General features: G+C 45.8%; 1 protein-coding gene across 1 annotated transcript in view; it reads left to right on the forward strand.

Annotated features, from left to right (window-relative positions):
- The first annotated feature begins 18,050 nt into the window (after positions 1-18,050).
- Positions 18,051-24,416, forward strand: part of LOC145355577 (chloride anion exchanger-like) — an 81,213-nt gene continuing 74,847 nt past the window's right edge. Inside the window, exon 1 of the mRNA XM_080207827.1 lies at positions 18,051-18,178. Within this exon, the coding sequence (XP_080063953.1) occupies positions 18,051-18,178 (128 nt within the window). The remainder of the gene's footprint in view (positions 18,179-24,416) is intronic.

The raw sequence follows: 24,416 nt of genomic DNA on the forward strand, positions 1-24,416 counted from the left end.
GTAATTTGATACTGCCCATTGAGCAGGCTAGCAAGCAGTTTCTACGCCTCTGGTCAAAAAACATCTTTCATTTATCTTGATAAATAAATTATAGTTTTTAGTACTTCTTCAGATACAAGTATCAATGGCTCCCTGTTGATTATAGTGTAGCCTGAGGATTCTGCTGGTCCCTGGTTTCATTGATTGTATCAGAAGGATGAGGTTAAGCTTTTGTCCTGTAACTGCTGTTGGAAATTTCCAGAAACGATAGCCAACCTGTGCTGTGTATTCGGACAGTTTCAACCTGAGTTGCAGCAGTGAAACCCATCCTCTGCCTTATGATTATTATCACTTCTTCATTTATCAAATGATGGGATATAAACTTCTACTGAGTGAGTGTAAACTAGCTTTCTGGCTGTACCTTCCAAGTGTTAAAAGTCAGTACTCGTTGATTAAAGCCGAAAGACTTACAAAGATTACTCATCGCAGTGGCCATTGTCTTGTTCCGCAAAAGCCCTTTTTTTAATGCACAAAAAGGATGAGGTTTGATTAAAGAGTTTATGATCTCTTTCATACCTTATGGATATAAGCATATTGAAAACTTCTATTAGGTCACTGTTTAACCTTCTTTCTTTCATTTTCAACCCCTCCTCATAATAGAACCCACTCAGCAGTTGTAATGTGCTGGTAAACCTTCTCTCTATATTTTTATACTTCCTGAAATGTGGTGTTGTCCTAATATGCCAGCTGGGGACTACAGGAATCCCAAGAGAGTTGGTAGACAGTAACTCAAAACAATTCTCCGATTGCATAAGTGATCTTGCAATGTTTATATCCCTACTTATCGAATGTAATAAATGTCTTCTTTTAGATAATGATCTTTATGATAAGTTACCTTGTGACTGCAATTAATCTGCATTCTTTCTTTGTCTCCCTCTAGTAAATCACTGCACATCATTGCTCCCTGTTTGTATCTGAAACTCTGGGCTGCTGACAAAATTATAATTCTCACTGCAGTTTAGACAATTGTATCTAGCATAGGCGACGGGTAATCTTTGTAAATCTTTAGACTTTGATCAATGAGTGGTGACTTTTAATTGTTAGAAGGTACAGTCAAAAAGCTAGTTTACACTCATTCAATAGAAGTTTATGCCCTATTGTTTGATAAATGAAGAGTGATAATAATCACATGGCAGAGGATGGGTTTTAGAGCTGCAATTCAGGATGAAGCTGTCCCAATACAGCACATTTTAAGGCTCCACTGATACACATGGGTGCACGGAGTTGGGGGTAAGGTGTTAGCGTGGATAAAGGATTGGCTGTCTAATAGGAAGCAGAGAGTTGGTATCAATGGGTGCTATTCTGGTTGGTGACAAGTGGAGTGCTGCAGGGATCGGTGCTGGGGCCTCAACTATTTACCATTTATATAGATGATCTGGAGGAGGGGGCTGAGTGTAGGGTGATGAAATTGGAGGCCTGTCACCAGTGGTGTGCCGCAGGGCTCAGTACTTGGACCTCTTCTATTTGTGGTATATATTAACGACTTGGAAGAGGGGGTAGGTGGTGTGATCAGCAAATTTGCTGATGACACTAAGATGGTCGGATTGGTGGGTACTGAGGAGCAGTGCCTGGCAATGCAACAGGACATAGACAGGCTGGTAGATTGGGCAGATAGATGGCAAATGGAATTTAATCCGGAGAAATGCGAGGTGATGCACTTTGGCCGGAATAATGTGGAGGGGAGTTATACGATAAAAGGTAGAACTATCCGGAGTATAGATACGCAGAGAGACCTGGGGGTGCAAGTGCACAAGTCCCTGAAGGTGTCGGTGCAGGTGCAGAATGTGATGAGGAAAGCGTATGGTATGTTAGCCTTCATAGGAAGAGGTATAGAATATAAGAGTAGGAGTCTGATGTTGCAGTTGTATAGAACGTTGGTTAGGCCTCACTTGGAGTACTGCGTCCAGTTCTGGTCGCCGTACTACCGAAAGGATGTAGAGATCCTGGAGAGAGTGCAGAGGAGATTTACCAGGATGTTGCCTGGTATGGAAGGGCTGTCTTACGAGGAAAGATTGAACGAACTTGGGCTGTTTTCCCTTGAGAGACGTCGGCTGAGGGGGGATCTAATAGAGGTTTATAAGATTATGAAGGGGATAGATAGAGTAAATGGTGGTAAGCTTTTTCCGCTATTAGAAATGGATAGAACGAGGGGTCACGGGCTTAGGGTGAGGGGGGCTAGGTATAAGACAAATATTAGAGGGCAGTTTTTCACGCAAAGGGTAGTGGGGGTGTGGAATGCACTGCCGAGTAAGGTGGTGGAAGCAGGCATGCTAGGGTTGTTTAAGAGTCACTTAGACAGCCATATGAGCGGGCTACATATAGGGGGATATAGTAGGCCTTACTAAACATTGTAGGCTTGGGAATACGTTTTGCCTCAGGGATGTTAGTCTTTGCCTGTTTAATAATGAATTTTTTTGTCTCCACAGGCATTTAAGTCCAGCAAGGGGCATGCATGCGGCAGGTTGTAGTGGGCTGCTCTTGGACGTTGCTTCGGGAGTTGCCTATTGCTTCATGTCGTTAGTGTGCTTAAACTGGACCATCTCGAGGGCAACATGACAGCTCAGAGACTATCTCTGTTGCTGTGCGGACACATGGGTTTGGGCCTGTGTCTGTGGGAGTTTGCACGTTCTCCCCGTGGTTGCGTGGGTTTCCTCCGGGTGCTCCGGTTTCCTCCCACATCCCAAAGATGTACTTTTAGGCTGATTGATTGGGTACTAAATTGTCCCTAAATTGGACCTCCCTGATCCTCGCACGTTAGGTGTAGACTAAAATCATGAATAGGTCACAGACAGTGGGACGGCGGCGCGGGCTCGTTGGGCCGAAGGGCCTGTTTCCCGTGCTGTGTTGTTCTTTGTTTGTTGTTCTTTGAAATTTGCTGATGACACGAAGATGAGTGGAAAAGCAAATTGCGTGGAGGGTGTGGAAAGTCTGCAGAGAGATCTGGATAGGCTGACCGAGTGGGCGAGGACCTGGCAGATGGAATACAATGTTAGCAAGTGTGAGGTTATCCACTTCATGATGTGGATATGCCGGCGTTGGACTGGCGTAAACACAGTAAAAAGTCTGACAACACCAGGTTTTAGTCCAACCGATTTATTTGATAATATACTCGCAAGCTTTTGGGTTAGCCCCTTCGTCAGGTGAATGGAGAGTTCTGGCCTCAGACAGAGCATATAAAGCACAGACAGTTTACAGATTACTGATTAGAATGCGAATCCTTACACCTAACCTGCTGTTCAAGTCTTAAAGTGGCTGATAATGTGAGTGGAAGGAGCACTGATCACAGGTTAAAGAGATGTGTATTGTCTCCAGACAGTACAGTAAGTGAGGTTTTGCAAACCCAGGCAAGTCACGGGGGGTTACAGATAGTGCGACATGAACCCAAGATCCCTGTTGAGACCGTCCTCATGTGTGCAGAACTTGGCTATCAGTCTCTGCTCAGCGACTCTGCGCTGTCGTGTGTCGTGAAGGCCGCCTTGGAGAATGCTTACCCGAAGGTCAGAGGCTGAATGCCCGTGACCACTGAAGTGTTCACCAACAGGAAGGGAACAGTCTTGCCTGGTGACTGTCGAGCGATGTTCATTCATCCGTTGTCGTAGCGTCTGCATGGTCTCCCCAATGTACCATGCTTCGGGACATCCTTTCTTGCAACGTATCAGGTAGACAATGTTGGCCGAGTTGCAAGGGTATTTACCATGTACCTGGTGGATGGTATTCTCACGTGTGATGATGGTATCCGTGTCGATGATCCGGCATGTCTTGCAGAGGTTGCTGTGACAGGGTTGTGTGGTATTGTGGTCACTGTTCTCCTGAAGGCTGGGTAGTTTGCTGCGAACAACGGTCTGTTTGAGGTTGTGTGGTTGTCTGAAAGCAAGAAGTGGGGGTGTGGGGACAGCACTGGCGAGAAGTTCGTCTTCATCAATGATATGTTGAAGACTCCGGAGAAGATGTCGTAGCTTCTTCGCTCCGGGGAAGTACTGGACGACGAAGGGTACTCTGTCCTCTGTGTCCCGTGTTTGCCTTCTGAGGAGATCGGTGCGGTTTTTCGCTGTGGCGCATCGGAACTGTCGATCTATGAGTCGAGCACCATATCCTGTTCTTATGAGGGCATCTTTCAGTGTTTGGAGGTGTCTGTCACAATCCTCCTCATCTGAGCAAATCCTGTGTATACGGAGGGCTTGTCCATAGGGAATGGCTTCTTTAACATGTTTAGGGTGGAAGCTGGAGAAGTGGAGCATTGTGAGGTTATCCATGGGCTTGTGGTACAGTGAGGTGCTGAGGTGACCATCCTTAATGGAGATGTGTGTGTCCAAGAATGCAACTGATTCTGGGGAATAGTCCATGGTGAGTCTGATGGTGGGATTGAACTTGTTGATATCATCATATAGTTGTTTCAGTGATTGTTCACCATGAGGCCAAAGGAAGAAAATGTCATCGATGTATCTAGTGTATAGCATCGGTTGGAGTTCCTGTGTGGTGAAGAAGTCTTGTTCGAACCTGTGCATGAAGATGTTGGCATATTGAGGTGTGAATTTGTACCCATGGCTGTTCCGTGTGTCTGGATGAAGAACTGGTTGTTGAAGGTGAAGACATTGTGGTCCAGGATAAAGTGGATGAGTTGTAAAATTGCATCTGGAAACTGGCACTTGTTGGCGTTGAGTACTGAGGCAGTCGCAGCAATGCCATCGTTGTGGGGGATGTTGGTGTAGAGCGCTGAGACATCCATTGTGACGAGGAGTGTCCCTGGTTCAACTGCTCCGTGTGTGCTGAGTTTCAGTAGGAAGTCCGTAGTGTCGCGACAAAAGCTGGGGGTTCTTTGTACAATGGGTTTCAGGATGCCCTCCACATAGCTGGAGAGGTTCTCGCACAGGGTCCCATTGCCTGATACGATGGGACGGCTGGGTGTGTTTGCCTTGTGTATCTTTGGGAGGCAGTAGAGATCTCCAATGCGGGGAGTACGTGGGATGAGAGCACAGAGGGTGCTCTGAAAGTCCAGATCAAAGGTCTTGATCAGACTAAGGAACAATGAGGAACACCACAGACAGTTATCCACAGATCCGACCAAAGAACACACTCGTCAACTCAACAATCTGATCAAGACCTTTGATCCGGACCTTCAGAGCACCCTCTGTGCTCTCATTCCACGTACTCCCCGCATTGGAGATCTCTACTGCCTCCCAAAGATACACAAGGCAAACACACCCAGCCGTCCCATCGTATCGGGCAATGGGACCCTGTGCGAGAACCTCTCCGGTTATGTGGAGGGCATCCTGACACCCATTGTACGAAGAACCCCCAGCTTTTGTCGCGACACTACGGACTTCCTACTGAAACTCAGCACACATGGAGCAGTTGAACCAGGGACACTCCTCGTCACAATGGATGTCTCGGTTCTCTACACCAGCATCCCCCACAACGATGGCATTGCTGCGACTGCCTCAGTACTCAACACCGACAACTGCCAGTTTCCAGATGCAATTTTACAACTCATCCACTTCATCCTGGACCACAATGTCTTCACCTTCAACAACCTGTTCTTCATCCAGACACACGGAACAGCCATGGGGACCAAATTTGCACCTCAATATGCCAACATCTTCATGCACAGGTTCGAACAAGACTTCTTCACTGCACAGAATCTTCAACCGATGCTGTACACTAGATACATCGATGACATTTTCTTCCTTTGGCCTCATGGTGAACAATCACTGAAACAACTATATGATGATATCAACAAATTCCACCCCACCATCAGACTCACCATGGACTATTCCCCAGAATCAGTTGCATTCTTGGACACACGCATCTCCATTAAGGACGGTCACCTCAGCACCTCACTGTACCGCAAGCCCACAGACAATCTCACAATGCTCCTCTTCTCCAGTTTCCACCCTAAACATGTTAAAGAAGCCATTCCCTATGGACAAGCCCTCCGTATACACAGGATCTGCTCAGATGAGGAGGATCGTGACAGACACCTCCAGACGCTGAAAGATGCCCTCATAAGAACAGGATATGGTGCTCGACTCATAGATCGACAGTTCCGATGCGCCACAGCGAAAAACCGCACCAATCTCCTCAGAAGACAAACACGGGACACAGTGGACAGAGTACCCTTCGTCGTCCAGTACTTCCCCGGAGCGGAGAAGCTTCGACATCTTCTCCGGAGTCTTCAACATATCATTGATGAAGACGAACATCTCGCCAGGGCCATCCCCACACCCCCACTTCTTGCCTTCAGACAACCACACAACCTCAAACAGACCATTGTTCGCAGCAAACTACCCAGTCTTCAGGAGAACAGTGACCACAATACCACACAACCCTGTCACAGCAACCTCTGCAAGACATGCCGGATCATCGACATGGATACCATCATCACACGTGAGAATACCATCCACCAGGTACATGGTATATACTCTTGCAACTCGGCCAACATTGTCTACCTGATACGTTGCAAGAAAGGATGTCCCGAAGCATGGTACATTGGGGAGACCATGCAGATGCTACGACAACGGATGAATGAACATCGCTCGACAATCACCAGGCAAGACTGTTTCCTTCCTGTCGGCGAACACTTCAGTGGTCACGGGCATTCAGCCTCTGACCTTTGGGTAAGCATTCTCCAAGGCGGCCTTCACAACACACGACAGCGCAGAGTCGCTGAGCAGAGACTGATAGCCAAGTTCCGCACACATGAGGACGGTCTCAACAGGGATCTTGGGTTCATGTCGCACTATCTGTAACCCCCGTGACTTGCCTGGGTTTGCAAAACCTCACTTACTGTACTGTCTGGAGACAATACACATCTCTTTAACCTGTGATCAGTGCTCCTTCCACTCACATTGTCAGCCACTTCAAGACTTGAACAGCAGGTTAGGTGTAAAGATTCGCATTCTAATCAGTAATCTCTAAACTGTCTGTGCTTTATATGCTCTGTCTGAGGCCAGAACTCTCCATTCACCTGACGAAGGGACTAACCCCGAAAGCTAGTGAATTTACTATCAAATAAATCGGTTGGACTAAAACCTGGTGTTGTCAGACTTTTTACTGTGTTTACCCCAGTCCAATGCCGGCACATCCACACACAGGGATTGTGCCAGAGGACTGGAGAGTGGCGAATGTCTTTCTCTTCAAGAAAGGAAATAGGAATGACCCTGGTAATTATAGGCCAGTTAGTCTTACTTCAGTGGTCAGTCCGTTAATGAAAAGGGTCCTGAGAGATAGGATTTATGACCATTTGGAAAGATTCAGTTTAATCCGGGATAGTCAGCACGGTTTCGTAAGGGTAAGTCCTGCCTCACAAATTTGATTGAATTCTTTGAGGACGTAAGTGTGTGGATGAAGGTAGAGCAGTTGATGTTGTATACATGGATTTTAGTAAGGCGTTTGATAAGGTTCCCCATGGTAGGCTCATGAAGAAGATAAGGATGTGTGGGATAGAAGAAAATTTGGCCGATTAGATAAGTAACTGGCTGTCTCATAGAAAACAGAGGATGGTGGTCCCACCCAACTTGGTCTCATCTGCAAACTTTGAGATGTTACATTTTGTTCCCTCATCCAGATCAGTAATATATATTGTGAATAGCTGGGGGTCTCAGCACCGATCCCTGTGACACCCCACTAGTTACTGCCTGCCAATTTGAAAAGGACCCATTAATTCCTACTCTTTGTTCCCTCTCTGCCAACCAGTTTTCTGTCCATCTCAATACACTTCCCCCATTCCCACGCACTTTAATTTTGTACGATAATCTCTTATGCGGGACTTTGTCAAACACTTTCTAAAAGTCCAAATATACCACATCAGTTGGCCCCCCCCTTGTCAACTATATTCATTACATCTCGTTATACTGCAACAGTCAAGTAGTTGTCCACTCATTTGTCTAAAACACCTTAAAGCCTTTAAACACCTTTCTCACCACTCTCGTTCCGATCGAGTTTTGTGTTGTCAGCAAACTTGGAAATATTACTTTGGTTCCCTCATCCAAATTATTGATGTATCTTGTAAATAGCTGGGGTCCAGCACTGATCTCTGAGGCATCCCACTGGTCACTTTGAAAAATTCCTATTTATTCCTACTCTCCGTTTCCTGGCTGTGAACCTTTCTCAGTCCAAACTGTTTTTTCCCTAACTAGAGAGAAGCAGCCAGGATCTTGTAGCATTGATTGTCCCAGTTACCCACTGTGCGTTTGTGGGAATTTCAGTCACAGACAGAATGGTCAGCCACACATATTCATTCAGTGGGAAGCCGATTAGATATCCATGGATGGGGTTCCAGACCTACAGTGAGGGGAGTGGGTTCAGGACCTCACCATTACCCCATTGGGCTTACATCAGTAAATCAGCAGCATCAACCTGGCAGTGAGAGTAACCAAGCTGAGATTGTGGCTCTCACTCAGTTACTTCCTGTGGTGGACTGTCCCCTGATCACTGTGATCAGAAACATCAGACAGGCCACTCCACAAAAACATTGCAACATGGAAATCCGAAGCAGGAGGAGGCCATTCAGCCCATCGTGTCTGCTCTGCCATTCATTTTATCATGGCTGATCATCAAGTTCAACATTCTGATCTTGTCTCCCGCCATGTCTCTTGATCCATAGAAACATAGAACATTACAGCACAGTACAGGCCCTTCGGCCCTCAATGTTGTGCCGAGCTATGATCAATCCCAAGATCAAGCTATTCCACTCCCTATCATTCTGGAGTGCTCCATGTGCCTATCCAATAACCGTTTGAAAGTTCCTAAAATATCCGACTCCACTATCACAGCAGGCAGTGCATTCCACACCCCAACCACTCTGAGTAAAGAATCTACCTCAGACATCCCTCCTATATCTCCCACCATGAACCTTATAGTTATGTCCCCGAGTAACAGCTACCACCCTTTGCTTCATCATATAAACCTCTATTAAGTCGCCTCTCACCCTCCTCCGCTCCAAAGAGAAAAGCCCCAGCTCCCTCAACCTTTCCTCATAAGACCTACCCTCCAAACCAGGCAGCATCCTGGTAAATCTCCTCTGCACTCTCTCCAATGCTTCCACATCCTTCTTATAATGAGGTGACCAGAACTGAACACAATATTCCAGATGTGGTCTCACCAAGGTCCTGTATAGTTGCAGCATAACCCCACGGCTCTTAAACTCAAACCCCCTGTTAATAAACGCTAACACTCTATAAGCCTTCTTCACGGCTCTATCCACTTGAGTGGTAACCTTCAGAGATCTGTGGATATGATCTCTCTGTTCCTCCACATTCCTCAGAACTGTGCCGTTGACCCTGTAATCTGCATTCAAGTTTGTCCTACCAAAATGAATCACCTCGTACTTATCAGGGTTAAACTCCATCCGCCACTTTTCAGCCCAGCTCTGCATCCCTTTAGAACATAGAACATAGAACATAGAACATTACAGCGCAGAACAGGCCCTTCGGCCCACGATGTTGCGCCGACCAGTTACAAAAACAATGACCCACTAGCCTATACCAATCCCTTTTTGTCCATAAACCTATCCAGAGATCTCTTAAACGCCCCCAAACTAGACGCATTTACAACTGCAGCAGGCAGGGCATTCCAATCCCTCACCACCCGCTGGGTAAAGAACCTACCCCTGACATCCGTCCTGTAGCTACCCCCCCTTAATTTAAAGCCATGCCCCCTCGTGCTAGCTTTCTCCATCCGAGGAAAAAGGCTATCACTATCCACCCTATCTAAACCTCTAATCATCTTATATGTTTCAATAAGATCCCCTCTTAGCCGCCTTCTTTCCAACGAAAACAACCCTAGATCCCTCAGTCTCTCCTCATAGGACCTCCCCACCATACCAGGCAACATCCTAGTAAACCTCCTCTGCACCCTCTCCAACGCCTCCACATCCTTCTTGTAATGCGGGGACCAGAACTGCACACAGTACTCCAAGTGCGGCCGCACTAGAGTAGTGTACAGTTGCAACATTACACTGCGACTCCTAAATTCAATCCCCTTACCAATAAACGCCAAGACACCGTACGCCTTCTTGACAACCTTATCTACTTGATTCCCAACTTTCAGGGATCTATGTACACACACACCTAGATCCCTCTGTTCATCCACACTATTCAAAGTCCTCCCGTTAGCCCTATACTCGACACATCTGTTGCTCCTACCAAAGTGAATTACCTCACACTTCTCCGCATTAAATTCCATCCGCCACCTCTCGGCCCAGCTCTGCAACCTATCTAAGTCTCCCTGCAGACTATGACACCCTTCCTCACAATCTACCACACCTCCAACTTTGGTGTCATCAGCAAATTTACTAATCCACCCAACTATACCCTCATCCAGATCATTAATAAAAATTACAAACAACAGTGGCCCCAAAACAGATCCCTGAGGCACACCACTCGTAACTGCACTCCATGATGAATATTTACCATCCACCACCACCCTCTGTCTCCTATCTGATAGCCAATTCCTGATCCAACTTCCTAGATTACCCACAATCCCATACATCTGCATTTTCTGCAGAAGCCTACCATGGTGAACCTTATCGAACGCCTTACTAAAATCCATGTATACCACGTCAACTGCCTTACCCCCATCCACCTCTTTGGTCACCTTCTCAAAAAACTCAATAAGGTTAGTAAGGCACGAAGAGTTATACCTATTCTTTCTTGCAATCACACAAGGGTTTGTATTTTCTGTAGTAATGAATTTCACACATTCATGTCTCTCTGGTGAAGAAATTTCTCCTCACCTCAGTCCTAAAAGGTTTACCCCATATCCTTAAACTATGGCCTCAAGTTCTGGGCTCCCCCCACTATAAGAACATAAGAACATAAGAAATAGGAGCAGGAGTAGGCCATCTAGCCCTTCGAGCCTGCCCCGCCATTCAATAAGATCATGGCTGATCTGTTGTGGCTCAGTTCCACTTTCCCGCCCTCTCCCCATAACCCTTAATCCCCTCTCTTATCAAAAACCCATCAACCTGCATCTTAAAAATATTTAGCAAGGCAGCCTCCACCACTTCAACGGGCAGAGAATTCCAGAGATTCACCACCCTTTGAGTGAAGAAGTTCCTCCTCAACTCCGTTCTAAACCGCCCCCCCTTTATCTTGAGGCTGTGCCCCCTAGTCCTACTGTCCTTTCTGAGCGGGAAGAGCCTCTCCACCTCTATCCTATCCATCCCATTCATCATCTTATATGTCTCAATGAGATCTCCCCTCATTCTTCTAAACTCTAACGAGTACAAGCCTAGTTTATTCAGCCTCTCCTCATAGTTCAACCCCCTCAACTCCGGCATCAGCCTAGTAAACCTCCTCTGCACTCCCTCCAAGCCCAAAATATCCTTGCATAAGTGCGGCGACCAAAACTGCACACAGTACTCCAGCTGCGGCCTCACCAGTGCCCTGTACAGTCGCAGCAAGACCTCCCTACTTTTATATTCAATCCCCCTCGCTATGAAGGCCAGCATCCCATTCGCCTTCCTGACCACCTGCTGCACCTGCAGGCTGGGTTTTTGTGACTCATGCACAAGGACCCCGAGGTCCCTCTGCACCGTCGCCTGCTGCAGTTTTTCGCCACGTAAGTAATAGTCCTTCCTACCATTATTCCTACCAAAGTGGACCACCTCACATTTGCCAACATTAAATTCCATTTGCCATTTCCTGGCCCATTCGCCCAGCCTATCTAGATCCTTCTGCAGACTCTCCACATCCTCCGCACAATTTGCCGTTCCACCAATCTTGGTGTCATCAGCAAATTTTGACACCATACACTCGGTTCCCTCCTCCAGATCATCTATATAAATGGTAAATAGCTGAGGCCCCAGCACCGACCCCTGGGGCACCCCACTAGTCACCAACCGCCAATCCGAATAGCACCCATTGACCCCCACTCTCTGCCTCCTATTTGACAGCCAATCCCCTATCCACACTAACACCCTACCCCCAACTCCATGTCCTTCTGTAATAACCTCTTGTGAGGCACCTTATCAAACGCCTTCTGACAATCAAGGAACACCACATCCACCGGCTCTCCTCTATCCACCGCCCTAGACACATCCTCATAGAACTCCAATAAATTTGTCAGACACGACTTCCCTTTAATGAAACCGTGCTGCGTCTGCTCTATCAAGCAATTCCCCTCAAGATGCCTCACTATTTCCTCCTTGATGACGGATTCTAACATTTTACCTACAACAGACGTTAAACTAACCGGCCTATAATTCCCTGCCTTTTGCCTGGCACCCTTCTTAAACAACGGCGTAACATTAGCCGTTTTCCAATCTTCCGGCACTTCCCCGGAATCCAGCGACATTTGGAAAATAATCACCAAGGCATCCACTATCACCTCCGCCATTTCTTTCAGAACCCTCGGATGCATTCCATCCGGTCCTGGGGACTTGTCCACAATCAGTCCCTCCAGTCTGTCTATTAATGATCTGGATGAGGGTATAGTTGGGTGGATTAGTAAATTTGCTGATGACACCAAAGTCGGAGGTGTGGTAGATAGTGAGGAAGGGTGTCGTAGTTTGCAGGAAGACTTAGACAGGTTGCAGAGCTGGGCCGAGAGGTGGCGGATGGAGTTTAATGCGGAGAAGTGTGAGGTAATTCACTTTGGTAGGAATAACAGATGTGTCGAGTATAGGGCTAACGGGAGGACTTTGAATAGTGTGGAGGAACAGAGGGATCTAGGTGTATGTGTACATAGATCCCTGAAAGTTGGGAGTCAATTAGATAAGGTTGTTAAGAAGGCATACGGTGTCTTGGCGTTTATTGGTAGGGGGATTGAATTTAGGAGTCGCAGCGTCATGTTGCAACTGTACACAACTCTGGTGCGGCCACACTTGGAGTATTGTGTGCAGTTCTGGTCCCCACATTACAGGAAGGATGTGGAGGCTTTGGAGAGGGTGCAGAGGAGGTTTACCAGGATGTTGCCTGGTATGGAGGGGAGGTCCTATGAGGAGAGGCTGAGGGATTTGGGGTTGTTTTCGCTGGAAAGAAGGCAGCTAAGAGGGGATCTTATTGAAACATAAAGATGATTAGAGGTTTAGATAGGGTGGATAGTGATAGCCTTTTTCCTCTGATGGAGAAATCTAGCACGAGGGGGCATGGCTTTAAATTAAGGGGTGGTAGTTATAGGACGGATGTCAGGGGTAGGTTCTTTACCCAGCGGGTGGTGAGGGATTGGAATGCCCTGCCTGCTGCGGTTGTAAATGCGCCTAGTTTGGGGGTGTTTAAGAGATCCGTGGATAGGTTTATGGATGGAAAGGGATTGGTTTAGATTAGTGGGTCATTGTTTTTGTAACTGGTCGGCACAACATCGTGGGCCGAAGGGCCTGCTCTGCGCTGTAATGTTCTATGTTCTATGTTCTAGTAACAATAATGTCATTGAGACCCTCCACTCCTACCACCTTTCCATCGCTAACACCCGGGAAATTATTCACGTCCTCCTCCATGAAGACCGAAACAAAAAAGTTATTCAGGGCCTCAGCCATTTCCCCATCCCCTCCCACTAAGTTCCCCCTCTCATCCTCTAAGAGTCCAACATTCACCCTAGCCAGCCTCTTCCTTTTTATGTATTTATAAAAACTCTTGCTATCCTTTTTTATATTAAGCGCTAGCCCAGCTTCATAGTCATTCTTCTTTGTCATTCTTTGTTGACATTTAAACCTCTCCGAATCCTCTTCTCGCCCACTACTCTTAGCTACTCTAAACGCATCCGCTTTTAGTTTAACACTGTCCTTTACCTCCTTCGTTATCCCAGTATTGGGATCATCCTTTCTGAATCTACCCTGTCTAATCCTGTTGGAATATGTTTTTATGAGGTCCACTCTCGCTCTTCTAAATGCTACGCAGGGGGACATCACTAATCCTATACTAAAATCCACTTACTATGAAGGCCAACATACCATTTGCGTTCTTTCCTGCCTGCTGTACCTGCGCACTTACTCTCAGTGAATGATGCACAAAGACACTAAAGTCTCGTTGAGTATCCACCCCTCTGAATTTACACCCATTCAGTAATAATGACTTCCTATTACTGCTACCGAAATGGATAACCTCCATTGATCCACATTGTACTGCTTTCGCCAAGCACATGCCCACACACTCAGCCTGTCCAAATCACACTGAAGCATCTCTGCATCCTCCTCACAGCTCACCCTCCCACCCAACTTTGTATCATCTACAAACCTGTAGATAATACATTCAGTTCCCTCTTCCAAATCATTAATATATAATGTGAACAGTTGTGGTCCGAGCACAGATCCCAGCGGTACCCTACTAGTTATTGACTGCCAATCAGACAAAGACCCCTTTATACCAACTCTTTGCTTCCTGTCTACTATTTAGCTTTCTATCCATCTAAAGACACCATCCACAATCCCATCTACTTTATTGCACCAAATTTCAACATTTTACAGCCATCTTTATCACTTTTCTTTAAACTAGAGGACCAATTACAAGGGTCACAGACTCACACAGATTCACAATGGAGACCTGCACAGCTTTGAATTACTGTTTTGTATTTGGATCTTTACCATCCCACACTGAAATTATTTGATGTAAATCAGGACTTGTGATTAATTAATTTTCTAATGGAGGGAGTTGATGTGAATGTGATGCCAATGAAGTTGACCACTTTCAGAAAAGATTTTGAACTAAACTGGTTATCTTGCTGTCTATTGGCAATGCTTCTCATTGGATCATTCAATGGAAAATAATGTAGTAATTTGTAAGATTGAAAATAGCAACATGAAGTTAAATCTTCCCCCTTATCAGCAAGACTTTTTCCAAGTTCTATTAATAAATTTGCTGATTTATCCTTCTTTCTCAGTCTCATTTGATCTTCCTTTTGCCTCATTCCAGTCCAATCGAGATAATCAGTTCCTTTTCTGTTTACTTAATCGGATTTTCTTTCCCCTTGTCATAAAACAATGGGTGTTGCTGAGTGATAGTTCAATAAAAACTGTGACAAACTCCCTCCTCACATCTTGAATAGTTAATCTCAAATCCCAGTTGAAGTATGCTTGCGGTTAATTATTACAACTCTAGTGGAAAAGGTTTGTACCTAAACACTATAAAAGAGTTTCACCTGAAGCCTCCTCAGAACCTGTCCTCACCTGTACTAACTGGGAAACCACAGGTAACATCTTTTGCTATATGGAATGATGATTTCAGTCTGCTGACTGTATATATGACTATATATAATCTATATATATAAAATATACGTGCTATCATTTCAAACTACCTGTGAAGCATGAATGAATAGCAGAAATTGAAAATCTCACAAAATGTTATTTATCTTTCTGTTTGATATTCTGAGTTTTTATTCAACAGCTTACTGTAAAAATGTAAATAAATGTATTGCAGACAGCACAAATTTCAATGTGAATGGAGGAGGGTAAAGTGTTCGGGGTTCGAGTTACCATTAGTACAGTCATAGGAAAAGAGATGGCATTGTGGAAGGAGATAGTAATAACTGTGGATGAGGGAAGTGTACTTGATGTAATTTATATGGGTTTTAAATAAAACTTTTGACAAGGTCCCACATGGGACAATTATTGAGAAGATTGAAGCACATGGAATTCAAGGAAACTTGGTGAGATGGATCCAAAACTGATTTAGTAATAGAGCCCAGAGGGTGATGTGGGTTATTTGAGTGACTGGAGGCCACGTCCAATGGCATAAAACAAAGTTCAAAGCTGGGATACTTATTGTTTGTTACATACAGAAATGATATAGATGATAATGTGTTTAAGGTTTATTTACTAGCGTCACAAGTAGGCTTACATTAACACTGCAATGAAGTTACTGTGACAGTCCCTTAGTCACAAACACTCTAACACCTGTTCAGGTAACACCAAGGGAGAATTTAGCGTGGTCAATGCATCTTACCTAGCATGTCCTTCAGACTGTAGGAGGAAACCCGGAGCGCCTGGAGGAAACCCACGCAGACATGGGCAGAATGTGCAGATTCCACACAGACAGTGACCCAAGCCAGGAATCAAATCCGGGTCCCTGGCGTTGTGAGGCAGCAGTACGAACCACTGTGCCACCGTGCCGTGGGGGGAATGATATAGATTTGAAGATGACACCAAGATTGAAAGGGTGATTAATAGTGAGGAAGAAGGTCATAGGTTACAGAAAGATATAAATGGATTGGTCAGGTGGGCAGAACATTGGCCGATGGTATGTAACCTTGATAAACGTGTGGTGATGCACTTTGGAAGAAGTAATAACACAAAGGAGTATCAAATGAATGGCACAACACTCAGAAATTCAGAGGAACAGATGGACCTTGAAGCATTTGTTCACAGATCCCTGAATGCAGCAGAGCAGGTAAGAAGGCAGATGGGATTTTTGTTTTATCAGTTGTGGCATCGAGTATAAGAACAAGGAGGTAATGTTGCAGCTGTACAGATTGTTGGTTATGCCACACCTGAGGATATCTCACTACAGGAAGGACTGCATACAGAACAGATTCACCAGGTTGTTGCCTGGGATGGAACATTTGAGCTAAATGGAAAGACTAGATAGGCTTGGATTGTTTTGTTTAGAGTAGAGGAGGCTGTGGGGAGACCTGATTGAGGTGTATAAGCTGATGAGGATATGGACAGGGTGAATAGGAAGCAGCTGTTCTCCTTGGCTGAGGGGTCGATCACAAGGGGGGCAGAGTTTTATGGTGAGGGGGAGGAGATTCTGAGGGGATTTGAGAAAAACAACATTCACTCAGGGGGTGGTGGGAATCTGGAATGTGCTGCCTGCGAAGATAGTGGAGGCCTGAAACCTTACAACCTTTAAAAAGTATTTGGATGAGCACCTGAAACATTTAAAGATATGGAATAAGTGCAGGAAAATGAGATTAGTGGTAGTTAATTTTGGTGCAGACTGAATGGGCCAAAGTGCCTTCCCTGTGCTGTAAACTCTCCGACTCTCTGACTCCAGAGTGTTCCTAACCTGAACCCTCCCTTATCTTTCCTCAAACTTTTGCTTGTTTCCATAACCCACCCCATGCAACCTTCTAATGCCTGCCCTTGATTCTGAACTTTCTCCATTTGACTGTGACTGTTCCCTCTGCCACAGATTAAACCCTCAGGACCTCCAATTAAACCCTCAATTAAACCCTCAGGACCTCCACTCTGAGGACTCAGTGGCACAATATGTTTAGGGAAATCTGCTGTCCTTACCTGATCTGGCCTACATGTGACTCCAGACCCACAGCAATGTGGTTGACTCTTAATTGCCCTCTGAAATGGCTGAACAAGCCATTCAGTTCAGGGGCAATCAGGGTTGGCAATTAATCCTGGCCTTGCCAGTCGCACATCCCAGGAATGAACAATGGCTCTTCACCCATTGGCACATCCACCTAACCTCACCCCCTTTCAGGACCACCACAGTCATGATGTTAGGCCTTTTCTTCCTCTACATCTTCCTGTATCCGAGCTCCAACCTTTAAACATTTGAAATGACAAAGAATTCAACATAAAAACATAAAGAATAGAAGCAGAAGTAGACAATTTAGACCATCAAACCTGATCCAATATTCATTGCAATCATGGCTAATTCTCTGTCTAAATGCCGTACTCCCCTTCTCTCCCCATACCGCTTGACCTCTTTAGGTTTAGAAATCTGTCTATTTCCTTCTTAAATATATTCAGTGATTTGACCTTCAGAGACTTCTGTGGTGGAAAATTCATGTGGCTGATTAATAAATACTTTACAATTCAACTATTTTGAAAGAGAATTTGTATCTTAGAGTGATGTTGAGAGCAATATTCAATCATTAAAACCAGAAGAGTGATTTTCAGAACTGATTTGTGATTGTCACTCTTGCATTATTTGTTTAGGAATCAATTTCATATTTTACAGTTCTACTGTTGTTTGGCAGGAAGAAGATTAAGATTTTGTGTTAATAGGAATAATTCTTTCCCATTTGTTCAGTTATTCCCTCATCCAGTAACTTGCTTTCCAGTAAATCAATTGGAGGCGGTGAACGGACCCTGCTCAGATTAGATTTTGTCACAAGCCAACATGCATTCTGGAAGCCAGCATTACATTATAGTTCGACCAGCCTATTCTGAGATCAGCTTCAAAGAACAAAATCAGCAAGTTGAGAGGTATCACAAAACGGCACTGGACCATTTGAGAATTTATTTTAGGTAAGTGATGTGAATTAGCTGCCCTGTTTTATAAAGAAATCCAATCCTATATCACTTCCAGGTCATCCTAATACTTATCCAAAAACACAGAATCCAACAGATAAGGAATTCAATGGTCAATTAGCAGTTGTTTGCTATCAATTAGTTTATAACAGATCCACAATCAGTGATGGAATACTTTGCTTAGAGCTTTGCAATGTCCCTACACATGATTAGGCCACATGTAGATCTCATTTTCCTTGGCCAGTCTGGTACCAATTTAGACAGGTCCCTGGAAGTATCGTCACATGACCTTTCAACACACTATTCTCATCATTAGTCCCTCTGACATGCCAATCTTAGGACTCTTTGATATTGGTTTTCAAAACTAATTCCTAGGATTGCTGGCTCGGCCAGCAATGGTTATCAGTCCCGAATTGTCCTAGAGAAAAAAGGTGATGGTGAGTTCCCTTCTTGAAATTGTTCTAGTCTATGTGGCGTGGGCACATCCATAGTGCTGTTAGCAAGGGGGTTCCAGGATTTTGACCCAGTGACAATGAATAAACAGTAATATATTTCCAAGTCAGAATGGTGTTTAGCTTGGAGTTCTCACATGTCTGCTGCACTTATCCTTGTAGGTGGTAAAAGGTCATGGATTTGAAGGAAACTTGGTCCATTGCAGATATGCATCTTAGAACATAGAACAGTACAGCACAGTACAGGCCCTTCGGCCCTCGATGTTGTGCCGAGCTATGTCCAATCCCAAGATCAAGCTATCCCACTCCCTATCATTCTGCTGTGCTCCATGTGCCTATCCAATAACCGCTTGAAAGTTACTAAAGTGTCCGACTCCACTATCACAGCAGGCAGTGCATTCCACACCCCAACTACTCTCTGAGTAAAGAATCTACCTTGGACATCCCTCCTGTATCTCCCACCATGAACCTTATAGTTATGCCCCCTAGTAACAGCTATATCCACCCGAGGAAACAGACTGTACATCCACTCTATCCCCATCATCATCTTATAAACCTCTATTAAGTCGCTTCTCATCTTCCTCCGTGAAAGTGTCGGAGGAGAAATCCAACTTGCGTGGGATGCAGGAGCCTTGGTAAAAGCCCCAGCTCCCTCAACCTTTCCTCTTAAGACCTACCCTCCAAACCAGGCAGCATCCTGGTAAATCTCCTCTGCACTCTCTCCAACGCTTCCACATCCTTCTTATAGTGAGGTGACCAGAACGGAACACAATATTCCAAATGTGGTCTCACCAACGTCCGGTATATTTGTATTTCTTGTTACGTTGACGGTTTGCACTGCTGTTACGGTTTGTCTTTGGTGGAAGGAGTGAATTTTAAATAGATGGATGAGGCTGTCAAACTTTTGGAGTGTTAGAGCTGCAGTCTCGCAGGCAAGTGGGAAATATTCCTTCACCTTCCTGGTTTGTGCCTTGTAGATGGTGTACAGGCTTTGGGGAGCCAATAGGCTGGTCATTCAGCACATGACACAGAGAGAGCAGATTAACATGTGGCAGCAGGGATGGTGTCGGAGAGACGGTTTCATTTACACGGATAATTAGAGCACATTCTGGGGAAGGTGGGACCTGTACAAACGGAATGGTTTGCACCTGAGCCAGAGGGGCAGTAATATCCTGGGAGGGAAATTTGCTACGGCTCTTCGGTGGGGGGGGGGGTTAAACTAATTTGTCAGGGGGATGGGAAAATGAGATGTAGCCCAAAAGCCAGTGTTGAGGGTCGCGAGGTACTGAGGAAGGTATCAAGGTTGCAGGAGTGTACAGGCAGACAGGATGGTGGGTTGAAGTGTATCTACTTCAATGCAAGGAGCATCAGGAATAAGGTCGGTGAACTTGGAGTGTGGATTGGTACTTGGGACTATGATGTTGTGGCCATTATGGAGACATGGTTACAACAGGGACAGGAATGGGTGTTGGCAGTTCCGGGGTGTAGATGTTTCAGTAAGAGTAGGGAAGGTGGTAAAAGAGGTGGAGGAGTAGCATTGTTAATCAAGGATAGTTTAACAGCTGCTGAAAGGCATTTCGAGGGCGATCTGCCCACTGAACAAAGAACAAAACCAGCCCGGGAAACAGGCCCTTCGGCCCAACGAGCCCGCGCCGCCATTTTAACATTACCAGTCCCCCCCCTCCACCCATGACCCTTATCTATTGTGTTATGGCCATCCAGATTGAGGGAAACTGATTTAGGGACAACTTATTCCTGCCAATCAGCCTAATAGCACATCTTTGGGGTGTGGGAGGAAACCGGAGCACCCGGAGAAAACCCACGCAAGCACGAGGAGAATGCGCAAACTCACACAGACACCGGCCCAAATCCATGTGTCTGCACAGCAATCAGCGATAGTCACTGAGCTGTCGTCTTGCCCAGTATCTGGTCCAGTTTAGGCACACACTAACGACATGAAGCACTCGGCCAATCTCGAACAACCAAGAGCAGCCCCAGTACGACCCATTGCCTGTATGCCCCTCATTGGACAACAAGGCGGAGCGACTTAAAACCTGTGAATTTTATTACCTGAGGTAATATGGGCTGAAGTTAGAAATAGGAAAGGATCGGTCACGATGTTAGGAGTTTTCTATAGGCCCCCAAATAGTAACAGAGATGTGGAGGAGGAAAGCAGATTATGGATAGGTGTGGAGGTCACAGGGTAGTTATCATGGGTGACTTTAACTTTCCGAATACCTTTATAGGTCAAACAGTTCGGATGAGGCAGTTTTTGTACAGTGTGTGCAGGAGAGTTTCCTGACACAATATGTGGATAAGCCGACAAGAAGTGGGGCCACACTGGACTTGGTACTGGGTAATGAACCGGGCCAAGTGTTAGATTTGTTTGTGGGGGAGCACTTTGGAGATAGTGACCACAATTTGGTGTCCTTCATTATTGCAATGGAGAGGGATAGGGTCACACGGCAGGGCAAGGTTTATAATTGGGGCAGGGGTAATTATGATGTGATTAGGCAAAGAATTAGGGAGAATAAGATGGGAACAGGAACTGTCAGGTATGGGCACAAACGAAAAGTGGAGCTTTTTCCAACAAATACCGCATGTCCTTGATAGGTATGTCCCTGTCAGGCAGGGAGGAAATAGGTTCACAAAGGAGGTTGAATGTCTTGTTAAGAGGAAAAAGGAAGCGTATGTAAGGATGAAAAAACAAGGTTCAGTTTGGGTCACTTGAGGGTTACAAGGTAGCTAGGAATGAGTTAAAGTAAGGGCTTAGGAGAGCTAGGAGGGGGGATGAGAAGTCCTTGGTGGGTCAGATAAAGGAAAACCCCAAGGCTTTTTACTCTTAAGTGAGAAATAAAAGAATGACCAGGGTGAGGTTACGGCCAGTCAAGGATAGTAGTGAGAACTTGTGCATGGAGTCAGAAGAATTATGGGTATCATGGGTAGAATTAGGGACCTTGTGGTGAAGGATCCTCTTGGGGAGAGTGATCATTGTATGGTGGAGTTTCTGTTGCAGATGGAGGAGGAGAAAGTGGGTTCCCGGACGCGCGTCCTTTGTTTGAATAGAGGGGAGTACGGTAGGATGAGAGAAGAATTGGCGAATGTGGACTGGGGGAGCGCGTTGGAAGGTAGGTCTGCTGAGGAGCAGTGGAGGATCTTTAAGGAGATCTTTCTTGGTGCTCAGCAGAAATTTATTCCGATGGTTAAAAAGGACCGTAGGAGGAGAGGTAATAAGCCGTGGATAACGAAGGAGGTGAAGGAAAGTGTTAAACTAAAAGCGGAGGAATTTAGAGTAGCTAAGAGCAGTGGGCGAGAAGAGGATTGGGAGAGGTTTAAATGTCAACAAAGATTGACAAAGAAGTTGATAAAGAAGGGTAGGAGAAACTATGAAGCTGGGCTAGCGCTTAATATAAAAAAGGATAGCAAGAGTTTTTATAAATATATAAAAAGGAAGAGGCTGGCTAGGGTGAATGTTGGTCCTTTAGAGGATGAGAAAGGGGACCTAGTGGTAGCGGATGGGGATATGGCTAAGGTATTGAATAACTTTTTTGTTTCTGTCTTCACGGAGGAGGACGTGAATAATTTGCCGGGTGTTAGCGATGGAAAGGTGGTAGGACTGGAGGTCTTAATGACATTACTGTTACTAGAGAGGCGGTGCTCGACAGACTGGAGGGGCTGATTGTGGACAAGTCCCCAGGACCGGATGGAATGATCCGAGGGTTCTGAAAGAAATGGCGGAGGTGATAGTGGATGCCTTGGTGGTTATTTTCCAGACATCGCTGGATTCCGGGGAAGTGCTGGATGATTGGAAAACGGCTAATGTTACGCCGTTGTTTAAGAAGGGTGCCAGGCAAAAGGCGGGGAATTATAGGCCGGTCAGTTTAACGTCTGTGGTAGGTAAAATGTTAGAATCTGTCATTAAGGAGGAAATAGCGAGGCATCTTGAAGGGAATTGCTTGATAGAGCAGACGTAGCACGGTTTCATTAAAGGGAAGTCGTGTCTGACAAATTTACTGGAGTTCTATGAGGATGTGTCTAGGGCGGTGGATAGAGGAGAGCCGGTGGATGTGGTCTTCCTAGATTTTCAGAAGGCGTTTGACAAAGTACCTCACAAGAGGTTATTGCAGAAGGTCGAGGGACATGGAGTTGGGGGTAGGGTGTTAGCGTGGATAGAGGATTGGTTGTCAAATAGGAGGCAGAGAGTGGGGGTCAACGGGTGCTATTCGGATTGGCGGATGGTGACTAGTGGAGTGCCCCAGGGGTCGGTGCTGGGGCCTCAGCTTTTTACCATTTATATAGATGATCTGGAGGAGGGAACCGAGTGTAGGGTGTCGAAATTTGCTGATGACACCAAGATTGGGGGAACGGCAAATTGCGCGGAGGGTGTGGAAAGTCTGCAGAAGGATCTAGATAGGCTGGGCGAATGGGCCAGGAAATGGCAAATGGAATTTAATGTTGGCAAGTGCAAGGTGGTCCACTTTGGTAGGAATAATGGTAGGAAGGATTATTACTTACGGGGCGAAAAACTGCAGCAGGCGACGGTGCAGAGGGACCTCGGGGTCCTTGTGCATGAGTCGCAAAAACCCAGCCTGCAGGTGCAGCAGGTGGTCAGGAAGGCGAATGGGATGCTGGCCTTCATAGCGAGGGGGATTGAATATAAAAGTAGGGAGGTCTTGCTGCAGCTGTATAGGGCACTGGTGAGGCCGCAGCTGGAGTACTGTGTGCAGTTTTGGGCGCCGCACCTGCGCAAAGATATTTTGGCCTTGGAGGGAGTGCAGAGGAGGTTTACTAGGCTGATACCGGAGTTGAGGGGGTTGAGCTATGAGGAGAGGCTGAATAAACTGGGCTTGTACTCGTTAGAGTTTAGGAGAATGAGAGGAGATCTCATTGAGACGTATAAGATGATGAATGGGATGGATAGGATAGAGGTGGAGAGGCTCTTCCCGCTCAAAAAAGACAGTAGGACTAGAGGGCACAGCCTCAAGATAAAGGGGGGGCGGTTTAGAACGGAGTTGAGGAGGAACTTCTTCACTCAAAGGGTGGTGAATCTCTGGAATTCTCTGCCCGTTGAAGTGGTGGAGGCTGCCTCGCTAAATATTTTTAAGACGCGGGTTGATGGGTTTTTGATAAGAGAGGGGATTAAGGGTTATGGGGAGAGGGCGGGAAAGTGGAACTGAGCAGCGACAGATCAGCCATGATCTTATTGAATGGCGGGGCAGGCTCGAGGGGCTAGATGGCCTACTCCTGCTCCTATTTCTTATGTCCTTAAGAGATAGGAGAGGTGTTGAGTGAATACTTTTCTTCAGTGTTCACTAAGGAGAGGGGCCATGTTTTTGAGGAGGAGAATGTGATACAGGCTGATAGGACGGAGGAGGTAGATGTTCTGAGGGAAGATGTATTAGCAATTTTGAAAAAAAAACTGAGGGTCGATAAGTCCCCTGGGCCAGATGGGATACATCCTAGGATAGGATGAGGGGTGACATTGCAGAGACTTTAGCTTTGGTCTTTGGGCCCTCACTGTCCACAGGGATAGTGCCAGAGGACTGGAAAGTGGTGAATGTTGTTCCTCTCTTCAAGAAAGGAAATAGGAATGATCCTGGTAATTATAGGCCAGTTAGTCTTACTTTGGTTGTCGGTAAGTTAATGGAAAGGGTCCTGAGAGATAGGATTTATGATCATTTGGAAAGATGCAGTTTAATCCGGGATAGTCAGCACTGTTTCATGAGGGGTAAGTCCTGCCTCACAAATTTGATTGAATTCTTTGAGGAGGTAACTAAGTGTGT

This window comes from Carcharhinus amblyrhynchos, chromosome 19 (genome assembly GCF_965287045.1).
Source record: "Carcharhinus amblyrhynchos chromosome 19, sCarAmb.v2.hapA, whole genome shotgun sequence".
In the NCBI taxonomy this organism is placed as follows: Eukaryota; Metazoa; Chordata; class Chondrichthyes; order Carcharhiniformes; family Carcharhinidae; genus Carcharhinus; species Carcharhinus amblyrhynchos.